The sequence below is a fragment of the Lontra canadensis genome, unplaced genomic scaffold, assembly GCF_010015895.1.
Source record: "Lontra canadensis isolate GAN:19392208 unplaced genomic scaffold, GSC_riverotter_1.0 scaffold113, whole genome shotgun sequence".
NCBI lineage: Eukaryota > Metazoa > Chordata > Mammalia > Carnivora > Mustelidae > Lontra > Lontra canadensis.
Window position 1 is genome coordinate 4,890,262 of NW_022631107.1, and position 23,636 is coordinate 4,913,897.

Here is a 23,636-nt window from a genome sequence, read left to right on the forward strand (position 1 = left end):
GGTCCACGTTCCCTGGGGACTGGGTATGGCACAGAATACCAAGGCAGACCCATCCTGGGAGCCAAGGAGCTCTTCTGATGGCCAACTTGGCTCCAAGCCTCCCCTACAGCCTTGCCCATCCTTCTACGGAAGGGTGCATGGAGTCCAGAGGCCTTGACCTCACCTCCCTCCCTCTCATTCATGGCAGGTGTACTTGCACTGTAGCCTGATGCTCTCACTGCCTTTCCTAGCTCCTTCCCCATTTTCTCTCACACAAGAGCTTCTCCTGATTAGAATCCTGGCAGCTTCTGTCCCATCTTGGCATCTGCTTCTCAGAGGACACGTTCTGCATTTGAAAATTCCTACTGCCTATATTCGGCAAAATCTGTCGACTCTACCCAATGATCGAGGCTCTCAACTTCTGTGTGGTTACATGAATCCGAAGAAGAAAGTACTTAAAAAGAGAACTTAAAATGAGCAGGCTTTAGGGAAGCGGTAAGGAGTTAAGAGAAGGAGAAAAAGAAAAAGCAGGAGGAGGGAGCAGAAGGCTGAAGAAGGTGAACAAGTTTTCAGTGGTTCTTCCATTTCGATAGTTTTTCATTAAGAATATGGGGGCATGGAGGTCCCCTGAAACACAACCTGTTCACACCTCTAGGAAGGACGCTCAGAGTCGGTCTGGGTTATGTGTCTTGCTCCGGAATCCCAACTGTTCAATTGCCATGTGGGGATGAGGCATGTGATCCCTTAGAGGACGGATGGCCAGGAAGTCCTTTGTGACCATGATGGAGACCACAAGGCTCTCATTCTCAACACCCCAGACCTTAATATCTCCAACTGTCATTTTGGGGAAAGGCAGGAAAAGGGAAGAACGCTGCCTACATGAGATATGTAAAATGTGCCTCATAACGAAGAAAAGAAAGAACACAGTCACCTACACACACACACACACACACACACACACACACACACACTCTCACACTCACACTCACACTCAGACTCTGCTATGAGAGGTAATGTTAAAAGGAAACCTTCAGGCTGGCTATTTCATAATTCACAGCGAAATAGAAAAGAGAGACAAAATCAGCAGCATCGTTTATAAGCCCTGGAAAATGGAAGTTTCCAAGCTGTCATAAATAAGGATGGAAGCATTTGCCAAGTCAGAAATTTTGCCAAGTTTGAAATCCACTCAATCCTTACATCTTGGAGCTCAGAACGGAACACCAACCTTTTGGGATTTGTAATCATTTCTTCTCAGCGAAACTTCTTGCTATTTATAAGGAAGTAAAAACAAAAAGCAAAAAATACAATATGGAAAGTTTTTAAAAGGAGCTGGTTGGGAACATTACAGCATGGTGTGCTTTGGGAAGCCAATAATTTAGGTACAGATGGTGTATGTACTGGGATTAAATTCCTATTTAATCAAACAGGGCTTAAAGTATGCAATATTCCGTGTATGAGTGTGTGTGTGTGTATGTGAGAGAGAGAGAGAGAGAGAGAGAGAATGAGAGGAATTATGTCTTTCCTTGCTGGTACCTCTCTCTCACTCTCATACACACACACACACACCCCATCTCTCTCTTGTGCAATTACTCCACCCAACTCATTCTAAATGCTTAATGTATGAAAATTAAAGAGAGGTCAAAGCATATTTCCGTGTGTAGTTTGGCTTGGGAAAGGGAACTAGAGAAAAAGAAGGGAATAATAACCTTTTTTTTAAAAAAAAGATAAAAGGGAAAGAGAAAATAGGTGACAAAAGTGGAGATTCTTGTCACCAATTTCTACTGGGTGAATCAGAGCCACCAAAAGTAAGGGCAGAGGCCTGATGGATGTCTCGGAGTCTGTAGCCATGGAGGTCCCCCGAGAGGGAAAGGGAAAGCACCAGCCCCAGAGCAGCAGGGCCCGAAGTCTGGATCTCACAGGCAGACAGATCTGATTTGTGTGACTTCGGACAAGCTACTTAACTTCCTAAGTCTTTGTTTTCTTAGCCATCAAGTATGGCCAATAGCGACATCAGTGTTAGAGAGATTACCGTCAGACCCCAGCCCATGAGGCCAAAGATGGCATCTGTTCCTCTGACTGTGGCATCCCCCCATGCTCGGCTCACCGTCTGGCCTGTAACTGACACAATAAATATTTACTGGGTTTGGAATGGACCTGACGTAAGATGAAACCAGATAATAAGAATCTAGGATATGTCTCAGTGGGGGGCGTGTCAAGGAGAAGGAACTCACCAAAAATGGTTTGAAGGAGGGATGTGGGCACGCTGTGGAGAGGAACCGGCAGATTAAAGGGACAAACAAGAAGGCATGAGGCACTGGGGACGGACCGCGGTAGGAAGCCTTTCCCCTCCACTAGAATCAAGGGGAGCAGATGGAGAAGAGGAGAAAAAGTGGTCTAGCCACAGGACCGCGCATGCGCAGGGATGAGCCCTGCTAGGGATAAACCTCCATGCGTGGGAAGGGGGCAGGCTTATGCCGACCCCTGTCCTCCCCCAGACACCTGCTAGCCACCTGGCTGGTCCAACACACCGGGGAGCCAACACACCAGCACCCCAGAACTAGAGCATTCAGCCGTGTTTAGTGAAGGACGGTGATGGAGAGGTAATTGGCCATCCCCCAAATCCAGGAGCCCAAGTGCAAAGAGAGTACCTATCAAGGGCATCATCTTTGCAAAGTCTGCAGCACCCTACATGCATTATCTCTTAGTTCTGTAAACTCTGAGGACATCCCCCCCAGAGGTAAAACAGTGCTGGGGGCTCTACTTCCCACCCCAGCTCAAGTGTCTTTGCACGAACTTACCTGAAGCTGGGTCCTAATCCTTAGAGCAAGCAGCCACGACCTACAGTTTTATTTAGCAATTCAGCAAGACTAAACACCAGATGATGAGAATTATTAATAAGAAAAGAACAGGTGTCAAATAAACATGGAAGAGGCTTTTCCTTTCCTCTTGGGAAACACAGTATTTTAAAAGGAGACAGGAGGAGAATTTACTGTCCATTAGCTTATGGTTGGGCAGAGATTTTAATTCGGTAAACACAGGCACCCAGAGTCTTGTGCTGTGTGACACGGGCTTTGACCAAATGACTGGGAGCTCAGAGCACACCCTTGGCAGTCTCTTTCAGTCCCTGGCTGCCGGACGGGATCTTCGGGACAGGAGCGTCAACGTGACTGAGTTACTCAGATGCTGTTCTGCCTCGTTGTGTTTCAGAGGCAAGACGCTGCTCCGGCCTCCTCCACCGCCTTGTTCCAGCATCTGGATGGTCCTCAGACAAACCCTCCAGCCTCACCCACCATCTCCATCCCCACCAAGGCCATTTCCCTCATGGGCACTCACCAGAGAGCCACGACTTCTCCAGATAAGCTGGAAGGACTCGGGTTCAGGAGCCATGAGAATATTCATTTCGGAACAATCAAAACCAACAAATCTGTCTTCAGTTCCAGTGGACAAGCAAACATGTGCTGGGTTGTCACGAGCTAATCAGCCAGGAGCCCATACTTCATGCAACTTCTGTGTTCCATGAAGTAAGACTTAGAAAGCATGTGCCAATTCACTACTGTGAATTGTGTTGAGATGTACAAGATGTACAAGGGCTTTGTCAGTGGCACGTTTAAGTAACCGGGGGCTTACTGGGCCAGCAGGTGTCTCCCTGGTGACAAAGCTCACCTTACAATTTTGCTTTCCTAAACAATCATCTCTGCTCAACCTCTAGCACCAGTAAGAGCTACCTCTGGACATTTGCATGGCCCTGACGGTGCCCCAGGCACCTCACTGGCCTCACCCTAGTCCCAGCCCTGCTCAAGAGTCCATACGGGGGAGCCATTTCAGTCTCCAGCTATCTAGCCAGCCTGCTGGAGTTCAAATCCTGGTGTAACTTGGACCAAGTTCCTCAATCCCTCAGTTCTTCAGTTTCCTAACCTTGACAATGGGAGCAATATTAGCATTGGCTAGTTTTGAGAGGATCAAGAATTAATCCAGGAAGCACTTAACAGAGTGCTGGGCATACAGTGAGACACCAATACTGTTAACTAGTACTACCATTTAGCTATTGTAGTCAATCTCCCTTTAACACGCATTAGAGGGGTGCCTGGGTGGCTCAGTTGGTTAGGCAACTGCCTTCGGCTCAGGTCATGATCCTGGAGTCCCCGGATCGAGTCCCACATCAGGTTCTCTGCTCAGCAGGGAGTCTGCTTCTCCCTCTGACCCTCCCCCTTCTCATGCTCTCTCTCTCTCTCTCGCAAATAAATAAATAAAATCTTAAAAAAAAACTTATTAGAAAAGGCGGTAACAACAGCAAAAGTGCCTTAAATTAGGTGCTGGTAAGATTTCAGTACCACTTGTTTAAAATGATGTAAGAAGAAAAAAGCCCAAATGACAAAATATGTTTAAAGAAATGAAACTGTGTTGTTTCCAATGTGAAGCAGCTTCAGCAAGTCCGGTCGTCATGCGTTGCCTACCACAGCTATTACGAGAAGCTACCTCAGGAAGTAGAAAAGAATAATCTAGTTATTTGTAGCTCATTGCCTGCAAATACTTGTTTCTAAGGCTTGAGGGAACTTGAAACAAGTCTTTTCTTTCACACAATCTCTCAGCCAATTCGTTTATTTTTATTCGTAGCCAAAGATTTTCAGATGGATGATTTAACAAAGAGAATGTAAACCCCTTTCAAATGATCAAAAATTCTGAATTAATAACGAGAAGAAAAGAAGGCAGACCATTTTGGGGATATGACCTTCAATGCTTTTCCTCCAGAATCCTCAAACTCTAGAGCATCTTTTGAACTCACTGAGCTATCATAATATAGGTCCAAACAAATTGTATGCTCTTATTTTATCAAAATTGAATCTGAAAAGAATCCATGTGTAAGAACTGCTTGGGCAGAATGAGGGATCTAGGAGGGGAATCTCTCTAACTCCCAAGAGGGCATCATAGCCTGGATCACACCCAGAATGACCCAGTGAGTGAAGTTCCCTTCCATTGGACTCCATCATTTGCACCCACACAGTCACCATATGGCTAATACATAAAAATGAGTCTGTGATTCCGGGACCCTTACTGAGGGATACTCAAGCATGAGGGCACACCCAAGTCCTTCAAAGGATTTTATTGGCAACACCAAGTGCCCCCTCACATGCACACTCTCGTAAGAGCTTGGGGTGGGAGGGGGTAGGTAGGTACTATGAATATTGGTGTCATCTCATGAGGAATGGAGCCATGAAATGTCCTTCTCAAGGGCATTTAGCTTGTGACTATAACTGGGATTCCAACCTGCACAGTCTGGGTTCAGCGTCTACTGCCTCCAACTATTATGCAACCTCTGAATGGCCATTGAAACCTGTTTAGAAGGGTGTTCAGAAAAAGTACAAGTCACCAGCACCAGCCAGACTCTTAGAAGAGGTCAGTGTGCTTGGGATGATGAGACAGCAGGTCACACTGGATTGGTTTTTCCAGTCCTTAGCCTACAACTTGGTGCAAAACCGTTCCAAGTTTCCCAGAAGGTGAAAATAGGCTCAAATGAATCTGGAGCCCTACAAACCTTGCTTTTTAGGTCCAATCCTAAAAGGAAAACATAAAAAAGGGACAAACCTGAGGGATGGAGACAAGAGGACTGTGAAGTGTGGGTACCAAGTTAATGCTTAGGGTTCAATGGCATCCTATCTCTATGTCCACTTGTCTTTCTCTCTCTCTCTCTCTTCCATGAAAGCACAAGTCATCATGTTCATTTGGCTACATGTCACTTAGAACGGAGGGACAAAGCACTGAGTGTATCCTCTTGCTAGGACCTGGATCATTCCAAGTTCTTAAAATACCAAAGGACTTTCCCACAGAAAGTAGGTTGTTCGTTATTCGTTTGCTTTTTTCTTTTTTTTTTTTTTAAATTCCCTTCAACTTTTGTTTTTTAGGACTGTTTTTTAGCCAACAAAAACATGTCCAATGCAAGAATCAGTTAACAATAAATGTATAATTCACAATGATGGAAATTTTAAAAGTCCCTTTTGAGGGAGAGATGTATTCTAAGACCTATCGTGAGTTTGGGACTCCCCCAAAACAGTTGGTGACATCTCTCACACTCTTCCTTCTGACACCTTTTGTCTTGATCACCGTCAATGCCACACAGGGTGATGGTATGTGTCTGAGGGAGGGAGAGAGGTATACAAGGCCCTACACAGAATGCAAGACACATGGAGATGAATTATAAAACTTTATTGGCTTGTTAAAAAAAAATGAATGAATTCAGCAAGTACATTTATGGTCTATCCACATTGTTAAAACAGCACTTAAAAATAAAATAAAAATGATTATCCATTATTTACAGGAAATGTGAAAAAATGACTTTAAAACCTGGAACATTATGGGGAAAAACAGGACATGCTTATGATTCACAGACTGCCTATGGATTACAGCAAATGGTTTTAAACAGGAAGGAATGAAACCCAAGTATTTGTCTTTCTCTGGAATCTCTTGCTAGTTTTTTTTTTTCCTCCTTCCATTTTTTCCTTTTCAGCTTTATTGAAGTGTAATTAGAAAATAAATTTGTAAGAGTTAAAGGGTACAATGTGACGATTTGATATACCTAAACATTGTGAGCAGAATCTCTTGCTTTTTTATATTTGATTATGCTCCATTCATAAATGGAAAAATAAAGGGGGTTAAAATCTCCATTCTTTCCTTGGCTTCTCATGCATTTTTTTTTTTTTTTCCGTGAAAACTAAGATGCTGCCAATAGCATCCTATCTCGGGTACTCTCTAATGACCATCCCAAGACTCCACTGTGGCATTTGCCTGAATGAAACCCAGAGAGATCTCACCATCAGAATCAGATGGCCAGGGGTTTCCCTTGTCCCTGATGACCGAAACAAGGAAACAGACTAACCCGAGTGGAAAGCTGCCTTCTGTGACAACTGTTTCCATGTCATCCTCTGGGTTGGGAGTTCTGTTCACTTAATTCCATCTGGCAGCACCCCACAGAAAATTATATTCTTGCCCTGACTGGGAGAGTCCTTAACCTTCCAGGTTAAACCCGGACTAAACCTTCCTGGTTTAACTTTCCTGGACTAAACCCGGCACGGCTTGTGGGCACTGCAGGTGTGTGAACACAGCAGAACACACTTAATGAAATGGCAGCCTCCGCCCCAGTTTCCTTGGAGTCCAGTCTGCGGGACTCCAGGGGGCCCCCCAACCTTGGCTAGCCAGGAAGGGCACAGCCCACAAGGCTGGCCACGGGCACCCAGTGAAGGCCCCGGATGATACGAGTCCCATCCCTCCAGCGACCCTCCCTCTGCCTCTGGTCTGGACGAGGCAAGGTGAAATGAGCTTCTCCTGCTGTGTGAGGGGATGAGATGAAAACCAGGGAGGAGTCTAGACAGAAAGTGCCAGAACAGTGGAAAAGTACATCTTGTGGCCTGTGGTGGCATGAGAGAGGTTAGCTGTGGCCCAGTTCACGTTTGGTCTCATGTTGCAACGAACAACAACGAGAAGAAGCATGTGCAAAGCAACCAAGAAAGCAAAGGGAAACCAGCCCTCTTGTTTGTCATGGAGTCAGTTGAGACCGCTAGAGAGAAAGAGAGAAAAGTCAGAAATTTCACGCAGATCAAGAAAAGAAGAGAGACAAGGGAAGTGCCTCTATCACACGTGCTCCGGCACCTGGCAGGGAGCTGAATTCCTGCCTTGCTCTCCTTGAGCTGGTGGTGCTTTGTACGGCCTCGCAAACATGGCCTTGGCTCTGTCTGGGGTGAGCCTCGAGCCCTAACTACCCGGGTGTCCTTCGGAAGAGCTGGAAGCAGCAGCCCACCCCCTCTGCGCCCTGTGTGGCGGGCAGGGGCTGAGACAATTTCCTTCTCCTCTGTGCCCCCTACTTTTAGAAAAAACATTTGATTGATCAAAAATGAAATGGGTCTGGGCTGAGAGACCGGGAATGAAAACCCAAGAATTTCTTCCACGGGGGAAGCTTCTTTGGCCCATTTGGTCTCAAACTGGTGTCTCTGGGGACATCAGTGGAGTTGCCATTGTCTCTTAGTGAGTCTCAGCTGCCTCCAAGGATCTCAGGGGGACCCCATTCAAGACACATGGCCTGAGCCAGACCTCCTGAGGTGGCAAGCCTGTTTCCCCGTTTCCCAGCAGCCACACCAGTGGATCAAGGACCTGAGAAGGGGCCTGTGTGCTCTCTCATCAAGTGCCATCCAAGGGGGCCAGGCAACAGGGATGCTGGTAAAAAGAAGGCCACGTCCGACAAAACAGGAGGCAGGACTTTCTAGGTTGTCAACAGCCACTCAGTAGTGGGGCCAGTTGGGAATGGAGGGAGAACAGTGTCTCGAGAGTCCCAGGCAGGGTGACAGAGCCAAGACCCCAGCTACTAGAAGTCCCAGGAGAGCCCCAAAGGTCAGGGGCACGCTGCAGATCCCTGGGGCCCCAAACTCCATGGCGAAAAGGCTCTCAACTGCTACACAGGGAAGTGTGTTTGCAAAAGAAAGATAGTAGGAAACAGAGGAACAATGATGTTGCTTTAAGACAAAAGTAACAAACTAGCAGCCCGCAGACACGTTTTGTTGGCCTACATAATGTTTTAAAAATAACTGAGCCAACTCTTTAAAAATAGGGACATTTCACATTTAAAAAAAAAAATCCAGGTTTCAAGTTTCTCTTAAAGGATCAGATTTGGGAATCCAGTGCCCGGTTCCCGGGAGGCAGGAGTTGGCTCCGCAGGGCTGTGCATGCCCGTGACCAGTGCACGCCCTTTATGAAGGGCACCTGCCTGGCACTGAGACACCAGGTCCTGGTCGGGGGGCAACGGACTTGATTTCAGCAAAAATGCTGCCTGGCCTTTTCTAATGCTGAAAAAAAAATGCACGATACGTGTCATTAGGAAGCTGTATAAAGATGTCTTGTAGGGGACATAAAAAAGCAAAGGATGAAAGAGGGTGGTCTAGAGGATAGAAATGAGGAAATATGTCACTGACTGTGGTCTTCGGGGATTAAAGAAAAATGAAAAGCAAGGAACACAAGAACCATATGAAACAATTTTCTAATAGCCTGCTGTTTTCATCGTTCCCTAGGAGATGTCAACTGCTCTTTGATATATTAAATTGCCTTATCTGTCCACTTCTCTTCATTTTAAAACAAAAATCTTACCCTGCAAGTCTTCTAGCTATTGAGTACAAATATTCTTTTTTTCCTTCTGGGTCTGGGAAATGTATAAAATAGTTATTAAACAATTCATTGCCTTTTTCTAGTTCCATGGAATAAAATACAAAAGGTTAAAAAAAAAAAAAACAAACTTGTACCGAATGGCCGATATTTAAGAATGCTTGGGGTACTGACAGCCTCTGCTCGGCTCTCAGTGTGAATTTCCTTTTCCTTCCAGGGTTCAAGATTTCTGCAATTAGCTGGGCTCTTGGTAAATCGACAGCTTTGGGAGAGATCAAAATCTAAGTGGTGACAGGACATGTCATTTAGCATAGAGTAAGAAAATGGGAATTCAGGGAATATTCAGGTTCCCCTCAACACCACGGTCCAGCTGCTCTCCCACTCAAATGTGTCTTTGGAAAGCACAGGTTTGGGAACAAGCAGCCCGTGTATGCTTCGGAGAAACTGCCCCTGTCAGAGGCAGGGGTATGGAGTAGCCAAGTTCAATGCTGTAATCCATAGGACCCTGTGAAATGTCTGTATCAAGCAATAACATACTTAGTGGCTAATGTAAAAGATACAGTATAAAATATTCATCATGGATAATCCTTTTATATCAAGTGGTACCTAAATGGATCCTGGTTTATTAAGATTAATGCCTGGGTTACACAGGATGCAAAACAATGTTTCCAAACACGCTGGACTAGTTAAAACTCTATATCCTTAAAGCTGAACTGCAAAACTTGAGTAACTATTTCCTATTTCAACCCCACCCCCCAAAAAGGAATTTTTTTCAAATATCAGTAAGATCCAGTCCAGCCACGGCGTTGATGAGCATGCTTTTATGGTCAGAGCTGATCCTGCTTTCAAGTGAAATGTTCCGGGCCTGGCTCTGCCGTCCACCTCATAAGAAAAGTTGAGGGGAGGTGGGGCAAGGGCAGCCGAACCTGTCTGCGGGACAGGGATCCTACCTGGCACAGGCCGCGTGAAGCGGACCAAGGTCACTGCAGTGGCCAAGTGAGGGAAACAGGGGTCTGTGATGGGACTGAGGCTGGGACGCCGGATCTGTCGATCCCAGGCTACCCTCTTGCAATGAGGCTAGATCGGATAAAGCACAGACTCATTACCTCTGTGCTGCTGGGGTCAGGAAGAGCCTTCCTGCCCATGAAAACCAGCAGCAGTGTAGTATGGAGTAGGAGACTATCCTTCTTAGAATATGGTCTCCTGCTCCCAGCAGGCCAGCCATTCTGCCCGCAGACCTTTTCAGAGTAGAAAAGCTACAGTTCTGTCATGGGAACAGCATGAGATACTGCGGCCTTCTCACTAGGAAACTTCTAAAAAGCAGGAGGATCGCAGGGGGCACATAAAAGGACAAGCGCGCCCTATGTGTCTGTTTCGCTCTTGTAGTTATTCTGAAACTGACTACGCCTAACCTAGATCTACAGCCCCCGACCACGGAACTGCTTTTATTTTTCCCCTGCTAACAAACTTTAGAAAAATCATTAGCGTTGATTGCATGACTCTGGACCTTTATTGTCAGTGAAGGAGAGGACCTCTCAGCGGCCTTGCCAAGTCCCCACAGCGATGCCCTTGACTTTCTCAGTCGCTTCATTGTAGAAGGAGAATAGAGACTTCTGAATTCAGTCTTCATTACACATCAACAGAAAACAATACTAAGCTACATGTTACGTGGAGATTAGGCTGTTTAGTGTTCTTATACCTGTCCCTAAATTTAGATTTTTTTTTTAAACTTTGCAGTTCACCTTTAAATGAACAGAAACATAAGAATTAATACATTTCCAGTATGGTCAAAGAGCACTCCTTTCCGAAGAGAAGCATAATCCAATGGACTTCCATGTCACTTTCTTATTTGAACAATTGCAAGAACAAAAGAGAAGCATTAATTTAAGATGTTTTCTTGAGTGTTTGCTTAGCAGCCTGGGAGCTGCCTCTGCAGCAGGTGCTCCCCAAACATAGCTCACGACAGCCGCAGGCTTTACACGGGACCTCCTGCAAATACCACCCACAGCTACCAGAAAACCCCCAGCTACGCGGCACCTCCCGGGAGAAGCCAACGCCCGTCCCAAGAGTCCAGCTTACAAGGCAGCATCAACCAACAAGCACCACAGCCCCCTTCTCTGTCTTTTCCTTTATTTCAGCTACCCATCCAGTGGGATCTTATGAAACAAAACAAAACCTAAAAGAAACACAAAATAAAACATAAGTCATGCTCAAAACAAAAAGCAATGGAAATTAACATACAAGCACAATCAATTTTAAAAAGAACTTAATAAATAGTCAAAATCAACACACAACATGGAATATGCTTTAAAACATAAAGGAATAGATAATCACAGAACAGAAATTGGGAGAAAAGCGTGCATCGTATTGTCAAGCCACGTGGTTTTAAACTTCCAAACCGATTTTACGTGGCCCAAGAAACACAGGAAAGACATGCACATAGCTCTGCACAACGGTCTCAGATGTTAACATCCTAATTCAAGGAGGAGAATTGTGTGTACAATATAGACGAGCCCTGGAGAATTTTTATGCATAGCAAAGGAAAAAAAATAAAACTCAACAACAAATATCTACCCAAATACTGACTTTCTTTCCCCACTTCATTTCATCAGATTATTTCTAAAATGATGGATTCATTACTCAGCAACCAGATCAGAGAACTGGCTAGCTTCAGCTGTGAAATACTGGACCACACAAAGATTTAGATTCTTTTCCAGGAATCCTAATATTAAATAATTAATTGCCTAAACTCACTGAAGTATCATACCATATACGTGACATTCACACATAGATAGATGGAACATCTATTATATAACATATGATATGTAACATACATATGTGGTATATTGCCTTATATATATTGCATGTATAAGACATATAGTATATGTAAATATTATATATGTAATATATAATAATATTAATTAATCCTGCAGACATTAATTGAGCAGTGACCAAATAGGAGACACTACAGTAGACGATACGAAAATAAAGAAAATGGACCTCAAAGACGTCCCTGTGACGCAGATACTGTAGAAAGATGAATACATTACTTGCACAATAAATAACAGCTAATCCACTTGGTACCAAGCTTTCTTCTATGCTCTTTGTCCAAATGAGCCCTCTTAAGTTCCCAATAACCTTATGAGGTCGGTTCTATTGTTGCACCCACTTTCCTGGTGAGAAAACTGAGGCCTTGTGGGCAAAGCAGTTTGCTGGAGGCCTGACAAAGTGTGGGCCAGAGATCAGATTCTGACCCAGGAAATTGTCCTTGACAGCCACCTTGCCCTGGCACTGTGGGGAGGACAAGATCCCTCCAACTTCACTAGGAAAACCCAGCGAGAACAGGGGAGATTCATCCCATCAAGTTCTTGTGTGTAATCTGCATGAAGCATCATCAGATCCCTAGGTGACAAAATTGATGACATCATCGTAGAAACCCTCAAGACATGCTCAAGTTCAGCTTCGGAAGGCACTTCTAAACCCAGCCCTCCAGACTCTGGATCTTCTGCAACCTGGAGTCTGGTCTGCCAGGCGCTGGTGTCATCTGCCTCCAGAGCTGTAATTACCACCACCGATCTGTGTCATCATTTACAACAACACTAGAAGAGTCTACCAAGCTCATTTCCACGGCTCTTCTCCCTCCCGCCCTTCCAAGTCTCAGGAAAAACACTCGATACGGACGCCAAACATCGCTCATGGATTTAATCATCCACAAGGCACGGAGCTTGCAGGACGAGCACAGCGGAGCCAGTGAAGGCTCCTTCATTCTGGACGTGAGTCTCTTTTCTCCAAGTCCAGCCTCCAGGCAGGATTAGTGCCCTCCCTGGCTTTAGGGTGCACTGCGACACATAGGACAAGCATGCCAAACACACTAACCAAACACCTTTGGGTTCTAAGAGGGTGGGTCTCAAATTCCTTCCCACTGAAACAATAGGATTAATATCAGGATATCAAGTTTGCCAATAAAAACAGGAGGAACTCGTTGATACAAATAGAAGACATCATCCCCAAGCCAAAAGACTGGTGGATTCGATATATCACTCACTCTCTGCACATTTAATTTTGAAAAGCATTTGACTTTAAAACAGTAATAATAATAGAACGGACTAAACTGTTAAAGTGAGCCCGATTTCGTTCCAATGGGTTGATGGCACAGGAACTCTTAAGCGTTTATTCATGTCAATGTGTTTACAGCAGGCCCCAAGCCACCCTTCCTTTGCTTCCATTTGCCATTTTCCTCCCCGAGGCCCACCCAAGCTTGTTATTACAGTTTGGGAAATAATGCGCTTTGCCAGATGGGAGATCTCGGGGCTCCCATTCACTCAGGCTGCAACTGCATCCACCCCTACTTAAACAGATGTCAAGTGTCCCTCTTCAACCTCCTTCTGCTTTGCCTTTCGTGATGCATCCTTCTCCAAGAACCGTACCTCAGCGCCACACGCCCACACCACCAGCGGAGTAAAGCCAACCAGAATAACACACGGGACGTCTTGTGAGGAAAAGCCAGGCTGCTGCGATGATAAGCCGTGCACAGTGTCAGCATTCAACTGCTACTCCCTCCTCCCTCCACCTCCAGGAAGGCAAGTCAGATTCCTCTCTGATACACTTGATCTTCACAAGCCTACTGACGCACTAGAGATACATCATTAGATAGTGAAAACCAGTCTGATTTCAAGATTTGACTCTTTTTTACAAGGAAATGTACCTGGTGCTTCCTAGTTCTAAGGAGTTGATAGCAAGATTCAATCAGGGCCCCAGTTTACCTACCAGGACCTCCCTAACATTTGCCTATTCGAGTTACAAGAAACTCAAGGAAAGGGACACAAAATGATATCAAACAATAGATCATTATTTTCTCCTAGTGAGGGGGAAAGTTTTTAGACCACAACAAATGGCTGAACATCTTGTGGGTTTAGCAGCCAAACGAGCTGTCTAGCTTCTGAGCCTGAAATATAGATATTTTGACAATGTGACATTCTGAAGGATTTGCAGCATTCCGATGGTACATGGTAGTTATCGTGAGAATGGCTCTTTTATCAAAAAAAAAAAAAAAAAGAACGAAAAAACTTGCGAGAAACTTTGCCACTGCTGCCGGCACGAGCTGATCTAAATAAGAACAAGGATAAAGCAGGTGCTGTCAAAAATGGGATGTAAAGTCGAAAGCAGAGAGAAACCCAGGATGTGTCCTAAAACTCCGTCCCTGCTGCTTGCTGATTTCAGATCTGCTCATTGACCTCTTCAAAGGGATGGACCGGGCGGGGGAGGTGAAGGTCAGCGAAGCGCTGTGCTTTCTTTACCACTAGCTTCCGATCCATTTAGATTTATTTACATTCAAACGTGCACACATTTCCCTCCTATAACTCAGAAGCAATCAGCCATAAAATGGCAAGGATCTGCAGCACATTTAAATTAGCAGCAATTTATCTGGAGCAAAAGGAAAACTGCTGAGTGGAAAGGAAGCGAAAGGAACGGAAGAAAGACGCAGCTGTTTGTCTAAAAAAGCAAATCTTATCTCATTTGGAGAATTCAAGCAGCGAACTGCCAACTTGGGCGTCCGTGTGGCATGCTGCCACTTTGGAGACCGGATGGTGGCCGGGGTGCCAGCAGAGTGGCTCACCTTCCTCAGAGAGCAAAGCAAAGGCTTCTCGAACCTTCTGGGAAATGTCTACCAAGTAAAATCAACAGATAAATTTCTGTGTTCTCATCGCACTAGGTGTCTGGAACCCAGGGAGTACAGAGAGCTTTCCACCACCCTTTAGACTTGAGCTAGGTGTAATTCTGCTTTATTTCAACACTGGGGCTTAAACACCCATTGTCCTAATTTGACATTTGTGGAGCATCTAATATACGTTGGTTGTTACACCAACGATCCCCTGCCATCTGCCTTTTCTATTTTATAGGTGACTTGCTAGACCCACACGGCCAATGTGATGTGTCCAAGGTCACCCACAAATTCAAACTCAGACCCTCTGGGCCATCAGTCTCTCTTGTACAGTGGCATCACCTGTAGCAGAAATGTAACACATAACAACACATAAGCCAGGTCCTGGAACTTCCTTCTTCAAGCTCATTCCAGAAGTTGCTTCCCCATCCTTCAGATACCACTGTCCCTTCCTGAGGACAGGCTTTGTCCACATGCCATCTCTTGCCCAAGATCCCCTTCCACCCAGCAAGCTCTCCTTACAGAAGCCTTGACCATGCTTGAAGGTCCATGCAAAAGCCATTTCTATGAGCATTTAGTTGACAGGCCTCCCAGCCTCTATGACATTCAATTCCATTCATTCACATAGCCCACGTCTCTACCTTTTTAAACTTGTATTTCTTTTCTACTTCCCTGCATCCTAGACTATAGGCCACAGGATGGCAAAGAGAGCACGTCTAGCCATCCTCTGTGCTTGCACAATACCAAGGTGCCTTGCACAGTGCCTTGTACAATACCAAGGGCGGGATGCATTTTGAGTTTTAGAATAGTGATGTCTAAACTTTGAGTTTTATCAGAGGACTTTGATGGACTTGGTAACAGAACCAAAATGGAGGAGAGTGGAGCGTACGACACAAGGTAGGATCTACTGTGTCTCACTCGTAACTGGGCTCATCAACGCACTTCAAAGCTTCCTGCAAAGAGTCACGTATTTGCTCGGAAGTGTAGTGAAAGTTACAGTTAGACATGCAGACACCCAGTGAGTGCCTCCTGCAGCATTTTAAGCTCCTGGAGAAAAGGTGCCAGACTTAGTTTATTCTTTCTTGTGATGATCAAAACCACTGTGGGCGTTGGACAAGGAACACTGTTGTCCATTTCTTCACGGAAGATGAACAACTAAAAATAAATGACTGAGGATGGTCGGCGAGGTTTTCCAAGCTCTGGTTTGACTTTACAAAATACAGTTTAGTTACGAGCTGAAAGTTAAAGCAGGAAACACAAAGTTCTTGGCAAACTCGGCAGTGTAAGGAAAGCCAAAGCTATTGCACAATTAAAACTCAAGGATTCTAAGGAGGATGTGGTCCGATCAGCAGGGCCTGATGACAAGTGTCCCAGGGCTCAACGGCTCCCACGTCAGGGACTTCAGAAAAGATCAATGATATGGTCTGTATCTGGCAATCACCTAAAAATGCTACAAGTAGAGTAGGAGAAAAAAAAAAAAAAGACTGAGTTTGTGGTCGAGAGGCATTAAGATTAAGCAACCACGCTGAGACACCCCAATCTATTGTTCTCCCATGGGGTGTGTCTAGCCTTCTGGCTCCCTTCAGTGAGTATATATTGCAAAATCCATAGCGTAGCTCTTTGCAACAGGAAATGACATCTTCTTATAGCCATCGTTCCGCAGTTCCCAGACCAGAGAGGCTTGCCAGTAACTCTTTCAGTACACGTGGACATGGAATTAGAACTCTCCATGCAGAAGACCATGCGTCCCCTGCTGCCAACACAGATTTGTGTCTGGCTTTGCTTTTGTTGAAACACTCTAGCTGGCGATTCTTCTGAGTCTATGAAGCCAGAGACTAGATCCTTCCATGTCCAAATAGGAGACAAGTGGCCTCAAACCTATTACTTAATTAACTTACAGCGACGTCAGATTTGCAAGAACCTCCAACATACCCAGTGGAAGGTGCCTGGCTCTGCTCAAGCGTGACCGAAACCATGACATGCAGACTGCAGATACGTTTCTAGAAGAGTCAATTACGCGTAAAACAAGCAAGAGGGAACAAGTGCCGAGGGTCGGCCTGAGCTCATCTGATGATGACCATGACAGTGGTGGTGAAACTAAGCAGGGGGTGGAAGGAGGACGAGCAGAGAGAGGAGAAGGACTTCAAGCAAGAGGAGTCGGTGTCAATGCACGCGGGAGACCTCGAGCATGTACAGGGGGTGGCCACGGTTATTGGAGAGTGCAAGGAGAGATCAGAAAGCCGCAGAGCAGGATTCGGAGTGCAAGTCCAAGGTTAAGCTGACCCGCAAAGGAAGAGAGAAAGTCAACATCTAGTCTGTGCTGATGCGCCGCTTTTTCAAGAGGCATCCCAAGCCCTAGCTCAGAAACAAAGTCTGAAGACTGTTCCCACTAAGGATGCTTGCTGAGAAGAACAGTCAGGCGGACTTTCCTGTGCCCCCTGTCTGCCTCGTGTTGCAAAGCCTGGAGGTCAGAGCGGTTAATAGTTCCAATTAAGCAGAGAAGATCAAACAAATTATCTTCACTTGAGTAGAGGTAGCTTATAAATCTCATCTGCATTTCAACGAGCTCAGGGCACAAGATAATGAAACCCCAAACGCCAGGTATTCCAGAATGCAAAACAAAGAGAGGTGGGGTTGATAAACCCAGGAACTGGTTACGCAAAACCCCACTCCCCCCGCCAGCCCCCAGAGCAGGATAGGAGCAAGGCCTTCATTCTGTCTGGTCGTGGACATCTTGCAAAGTAGGTTGCCTCTGGAAGAGCTGCCAAGTCCACTCGGGGAACGGAGCTCCGGCTTTGCATGGAGTCCGGCCCGGGGGGTCACTCCCCAGCCCTGGGAGGGCTCCTGTGTGCTGCTGCCACATCACCTCCTCCTCACTGTCGCCTGCCCCCACGCAGCAACATTACCTTCCACAGCCCATGGTCCTGCTCCCAGGCCACAGATCTGTTCTACACAGGAAGCTCCAGAGATATGTCCCTGGCCTCAGCCTTCTCTCTAGAAAAGTGGAGGCACCCCACCTCAGAGACAAACAGAGATTATGGGGCAGGAAGGAGGCCCTTCCCCCAAAATGCATGCTTTATCTCTAGTGCCTTTTCCCCCAGAACACCGCAAGCAGAACAACTTCCTCATCTCGAAGTCACCTTGCTGGGACAAGCACTTAAACATGCCTCTCCTCCAAGAAGGGCAATGTTGGGCTGGAAAGAAGATTCATCGTGCCAGACTACCTGGGGCATAACTTGACACTGCTCTGTAAAGCCAAATTTAAAATCCCATATTGGACCCTGCAAAGGTATATCCAACTCTAACCCCAAAGATTATCCTGCACCCTAGCAAGGGTCATAAGGGAATATCCTTATACCTGCTCATCAGTCTGAACGAGCACCAGCCCATTCACACCACCAGGAACAGGATTCACCATCCAAAAATGCTTCCTCGTCAGGAGGAACCCCCAGGGCCTGGTGTCACAGCCTGTAGCTCGGCACAGCCCTTTCTAGTAGCACGGAACCCACTTAAGAAGCCTTGGTAAAATGGAGAGCTTATTTTATTCTCAGTAGGAAGCTGAAGAAGTATGAAGTCAACTCTTGTTGTCACCCTTGGACGCATCAACTGAGTCAGCCCACAGAACCTGCGACTTGACCCAAGCTAGCCCTGCGTTCTAGAAGCCTCTGCTGCTCCTGACATTTTTATTTCTCAAAGAGCTCATTTTGGAACAAGTCCATGCCGTGAAGCCATCCAACTCTCCTTACTAACACCTCAGAACGTCTTACGGCACCTGAACACGGGACAACCCCAGAGATTCTACCTGGCAACACCCTTTCCTGACAGATGAGGAGGATTCTACTCTAAGGCCCTTCAGAGTTGTTTCGTTCGGGTATAATATCTCCACGGAGAAAACTCTGGGTTTTAAAGAGAGTGCATTTTTACACACGCCAGATTTCACAGTTTATTTTCCTTTTTAAATAAAGTACGCATGGCATATACGGCAAACCAAACATGACAGCTTGGTTAAGAATTAGAGTAGTCACGCCAAGAATCAACCAGAACCAAGACACTGGGAAAACAATGTATTCTGGTGGTTGTTGTGGTGGTAGTTGTTTTTTAATAAAAATTTAATGTATCCAAACATCTGACATTATTTTAAGAAATGCTTTCCAAAATGCACAGGAAGTTCTTTGCTAAATCAAAGTGATTAAAAGGGAAGGGCTATTTACCCTGTAACTCTACACACATTCTTAGTTTAAAACAGAAACCCGCATCTACATGAGCACGAGAGGCATTCAGACACATGGAATGGACCAGTGCTTTGCCTTACGTGAAAGCAGAAAACATTTTTCAATGTCACCCAGATGAAAGGACGCAGTATAATTACATGTGCATAGCGGGGAAGACTGGATTATAAATTAGTTTTTTTTCATTCTTCATAATTATGGCCATTTACCATCCACCGTTTAACTATACAATTTCCTGGACCTTTACTTCCAGCTACTATTGGAACTAGAATTTTAATAAGCACAGTTAACCCACATTGATTATCTCCTTTGGCAATTGTGTGCTAGCAGATTCATTTCCACCATGAAGCCTGAAAGAGAGCTGGTGTGGCTGGTTAGACAGCAAGAAGCAGCCTGAAGCCAGATAGACCTGAGTTTGGATCCTGTCCCTCCCCTTCCTGAGCTGTGCAGCTCTGGCTAAGTCAAGCAACTTCTCTGAATCTCAGTTACCCAACACTAGTTACAGATGAAATGTGTCTACCATAGTAGGATGACTAGAACATGAGTACCTATTCCTGTCCATGCCACATACAAGTTCCTCAGCTTGGGGTAGCTGCTCAAATTACGACTCTTAACATTTAGACAAAATGCCAAGCCTCAGACCTTCCAAAGTATCCTACTAGCTTAAAAAACTACAGCTGGAATGACCTTGTCATTGAAGACAGTTCTAGGTTTTATCAAATATGTGTTATTTACCAAAAATATGTTGAGGAAGATCAACTGCTGAGCCTGAATGTTCTAGATTTGAATATGATGCTTCCCCTTTAAAAGGCCGGTTGGAGTACTTTTCTGATTGCAAGTTATGCCCCAATTTGTGTTGTTGTGGTTTGTTGTTGTTTGTTTCTTTTGGGTGTTGGTTTTTTACTCTGCTCTAGCAGAACTGGGGGGAAAGAACATTAAAGCTAAGTGCCAACCGGAAATGAAGAGACCCCGTTTCCTAAAATAGTATTAAATAACATAAGCAAGACAAATATGACAATTTATAAAAATCATGTTTCTCTATACCTTTCCAGATATATATAAATCATATTTCACGTGCTTCTTTTGGGAAGGAGACTATCACTTGCATATGAAGTGAAAAGGAGGTTAGTGCTTCCATTTTATAGATAAAAACATTTAGGTAGAAGGGGGTTAAGAGATCCTACTTTGTTTGATCTAAGGACATGTTTTATTCATTCATCAATCACACAGTAATAAACCAATTCCCAGCAAGATACAGGACATCTTTTTAAAATATGATCTCGTGTAATTCAGCCTAGCACTCTAGGACAAAAAGTTCTCTGGCTTCCTTTCCAAAGCAAGGACTTCTGTTATCCACCAAGAAATAAGTGTTTCAAAAACCAAAGGGACTTGAAAACAGGTGAACGCTGGCTACCCCAACCACTGGGGTGTTGCTGGGATGCTCTCTCTCTACTCATTGGAATCATCCTGCCTTTGCGCTTTCCCGATTTCCCATCACGAGCCTGAGCAGTGAGCTCTAACCTTGCATACGGCTCAGCGGCCACGGCAGATCATTACTTTCAACTGTATTTTCAAAGATAGGCCTAAATATACCCTTCGTTAGGAGCTATCGGGTGAAATCTCATGAAAGGAACTTGGCTCAAAAATTCCATCTTCACATGCCTGGAGTAGTAGGGTCCTCTCTGTTAGAGCCTTGGGGAGGCTGGACCATAGCCATCAGAGCCATCGGAGGCCATGCGCTGGGTCATGCCCTTTCCCATGAGGCAAGATGTCTTTCCAGGCCAAAATGGTGGCCGTGGCTGGTGATACCACTCGGAGCCTGAAGGCTGGCCAGTGCCAGAGATTTCACAGCCATGGAAGAAAGTGTCTGAGAACAATTCCATAGCTTTTGTTCCCCTTCCAGAACCACACACGAAGTTTTCACCTCCACCCACCGCTATAGGAATCCACAGTTCCATAAGCGGGGAATACATACAGACAATCAACATGAAACCACATCTCAATTGTCCTAGACACCTCTACTAGCCACCCGGAGGCCAGGAAGGAGCCTCTTGGCAACACCTTCTTCTAGACCCAGAGTTGCCTCAGAAGCATTGCCTAGTTTCCTCCTTTCTAGCATCTTCCGGCAGCAGCTAAATGAACCAAACTCTAACTAAATTTAACGGGCTAATTGCACCTAAATTACAGTCACAAAGCCCCTTCAGAAGATTCAGTCAATTTCTTGAGGGAGAAAGTAAATGTTTTACTATATAATTATAAACTTAATTAACATAAAATAAATTAATTAGGGACTTGTGCTAGTAATGCACACCATGGTTTAGCTGTTTATTGCTGTACTTTCCAGGGGAAGATAAACCTTGAGAAGAGGGCTAACTTCTACCTCAAACCTAATTCCATCTCACCTCTCCCACCCCACTGAACTGCTCGAGTTCTGGGTTAGCCTCCGTGGCATGGCATCTAAAACCCTACAGTATTCAAACATGGATGGTTTCTGTGCTAATCTCTAGGAAAACAAAACAAAACAAAACAAAACAAACAAACCAAAAAAAAAAAAAAAAGCCCCCAAAATGAAAACAACCCACCCCGTCCCAAACCATCCCAGCTACAATAGTTCTGAGCTGGCAGCTCACGAAAATAACAGATGATTTTCCAAAGTGATGGTTTTCTGTCCCGGAGTATAATGACAAAACTCACCTAGAGCCGAAACAACCATCTGCCACAGATTGTTCCGCGTGGTTTGTTTGCTTGTTTGTTTTTTTAATTCTGAGAAAGAATTCAAAATTGGTATTGGCAAAGAAGGATGATTTCAGAAAAATGACCCAGTTTCCAACCTGTATTTTCTCAACTGTTGTCCTACTTTTTTTTTTTTTCTTTTAATCTGATGAAGGAGAGGGAGCTGAGAAAAGGAGCTTCTGAGGGTGATCTCAATGGCGCGGGATAGGTTTGGGGTAAATGAAAAAAGTCTCAGGTAAGTGTGCATAATTTCTAGGAACCACGATGTGTCTCTCTCATATTTGTCTTTTCCTACACTGCCGTGTGGCTGGAGACCAGTCATACCCACTGGGAGGTAGAAAGAAGAACCGTCTAGAGTGTGGCCTTGATGCTAGAATGTGCCATGACTGTGTGAGGTCAGCAAGCTGCCTCAGTGTCCTCATCTGTGAAATGGGACTGATGATAGTACTTAATTCAGGGTTTCTGTGCAGAGCAAATAAGCTAATACATGTCACGTGTTTGGAAATATGTCTGGCACACAATATGTGGTCCATATATATTAGTTATTTCCATTATCTTCAGATGCTAGCACTCAGCTTTTGTCCCTTTGAAATAGCTGGTGTTTCATGTTCAAAAAGAGTTGTATATGTTTAATGGACAGGTCTGGTTTGTTGGACAGACTAGTCCACACATGCACCAAAGGGGAAAGAATTCAGGACCGAGGCTGTGAACAGAGAATCCTCTTGTTCTGATAAGATTTCTCTTCTCAGGGCGCCTGGGTGGCTCAGTGGGTTAAAGCCTCTGCCTTCAGCTCAGGTCATGATCCTGGAGTCCCGGGATCGACCCCCGCATCGGGCTCTCTGCTCAGCAGCGAGCCTGTTTCCCCCTCTCTCTCTGCCTACCTCTCTGCCTCCTTGTGATCTCTGTCTGTCAAATAAATAAAATCTTAAAAAACAAAACAACAACAACAAAAAACTCTCCTCACTGACTCTGACAACTTTGGTGAAGAAAGGAAACTCAAAGACCCCAACCCTGGACCATGCGCCCAGCCAGTCTCACCCTCTCACTTAGAAACAAGGAAGAGAAGTTTCTGAGAGCTTGAGGAGTTTGCTCAGTGGCACAGAGCCAGCAAAGGGCAAACTCCAGACCCTTGTTAGTTTGTTGGCTACAGACTCTGAGCTGGATCGAAACATCAACATGGCGAGAATCTCTCTCATGACAGGCGGAAGCCAAAGACAGAAATGGAACCGGTTGTTTTTTGATATGAAAGTAAACATCCTGATGCCTCTGGTCTGGGAGTTCTGAATTCATATCTGCTTAATTACCTGCATACTTTACTGTATTTTATTTTTACCCGAAACTTGATTTCCACATGGTGGCGGGGAAGCAGAACCTGGGGACCCAGTGTTCAGCTATCATGGAATCAACCCAGGACTGATTTCTATAGAGGCTGGCAAAACGTTTTCTGTGAAGGGCTGAACAGTAAATATTTTCAACTTTGCAGACCATACGGTCTCTGTCACAACTACTCACTCCACCACCGTAACGCGAAAGCAGCCATACAATATGTAAAGAATGAGCTGGCTGTGTTCCAATAAAATTTTATTTATAAAAACAGAAAGCAGGTCACACTTGGGCTGTAGTTTACCGACCTCCAATTAATGCAACCACCTGCCTGATGTTGTTTTTACCTTATCTCCTTTACTTTTTCCCAACTTAACCCACCTCCTTAAAATGAACGTTCATACTGTTTCACTATTCTTACGAGGATGTGATCAACAAGCAATAGTATCGAATTTATTGTATACTAGGAAGAAAAGCCAGCATGAATTTATGAAAACTCTAAATTATGAAATATATTTAAAGAAATACACTTTTATTACTTTCATATACATATAGGAGTTGAAATTAAG

At 45.0% G+C, this 23,636-nt stretch overlaps 1 protein-coding gene across 5 annotated transcripts in view; it reads right to left on the bottom strand.

Moving 5' to 3' along the window:
• NTRK2 (neurotrophic receptor tyrosine kinase 2) overlaps nt 1-23,636 on the bottom strand; it is a 318,349-nt gene that overhangs the window by 181,559 nt on the left and 113,154 nt on the right. The window contains exon 12 of one of the 5 annotated variants that reach the window (XM_032840568.1): nt 8,803-11,296. The exons of the other annotated variants lie outside the window; for them this stretch is intronic. Coding sequence (XP_032696459.1) covers nt 11,259-11,296 — 38 coding nt within the window. The 3' untranslated portion in view covers nt 8,803-11,258. Of the gene's footprint in view, nt 1-8,802; nt 11,297-23,636 lie in introns of those variants that run through there. 5 annotated transcript variants of the gene reach the window in all.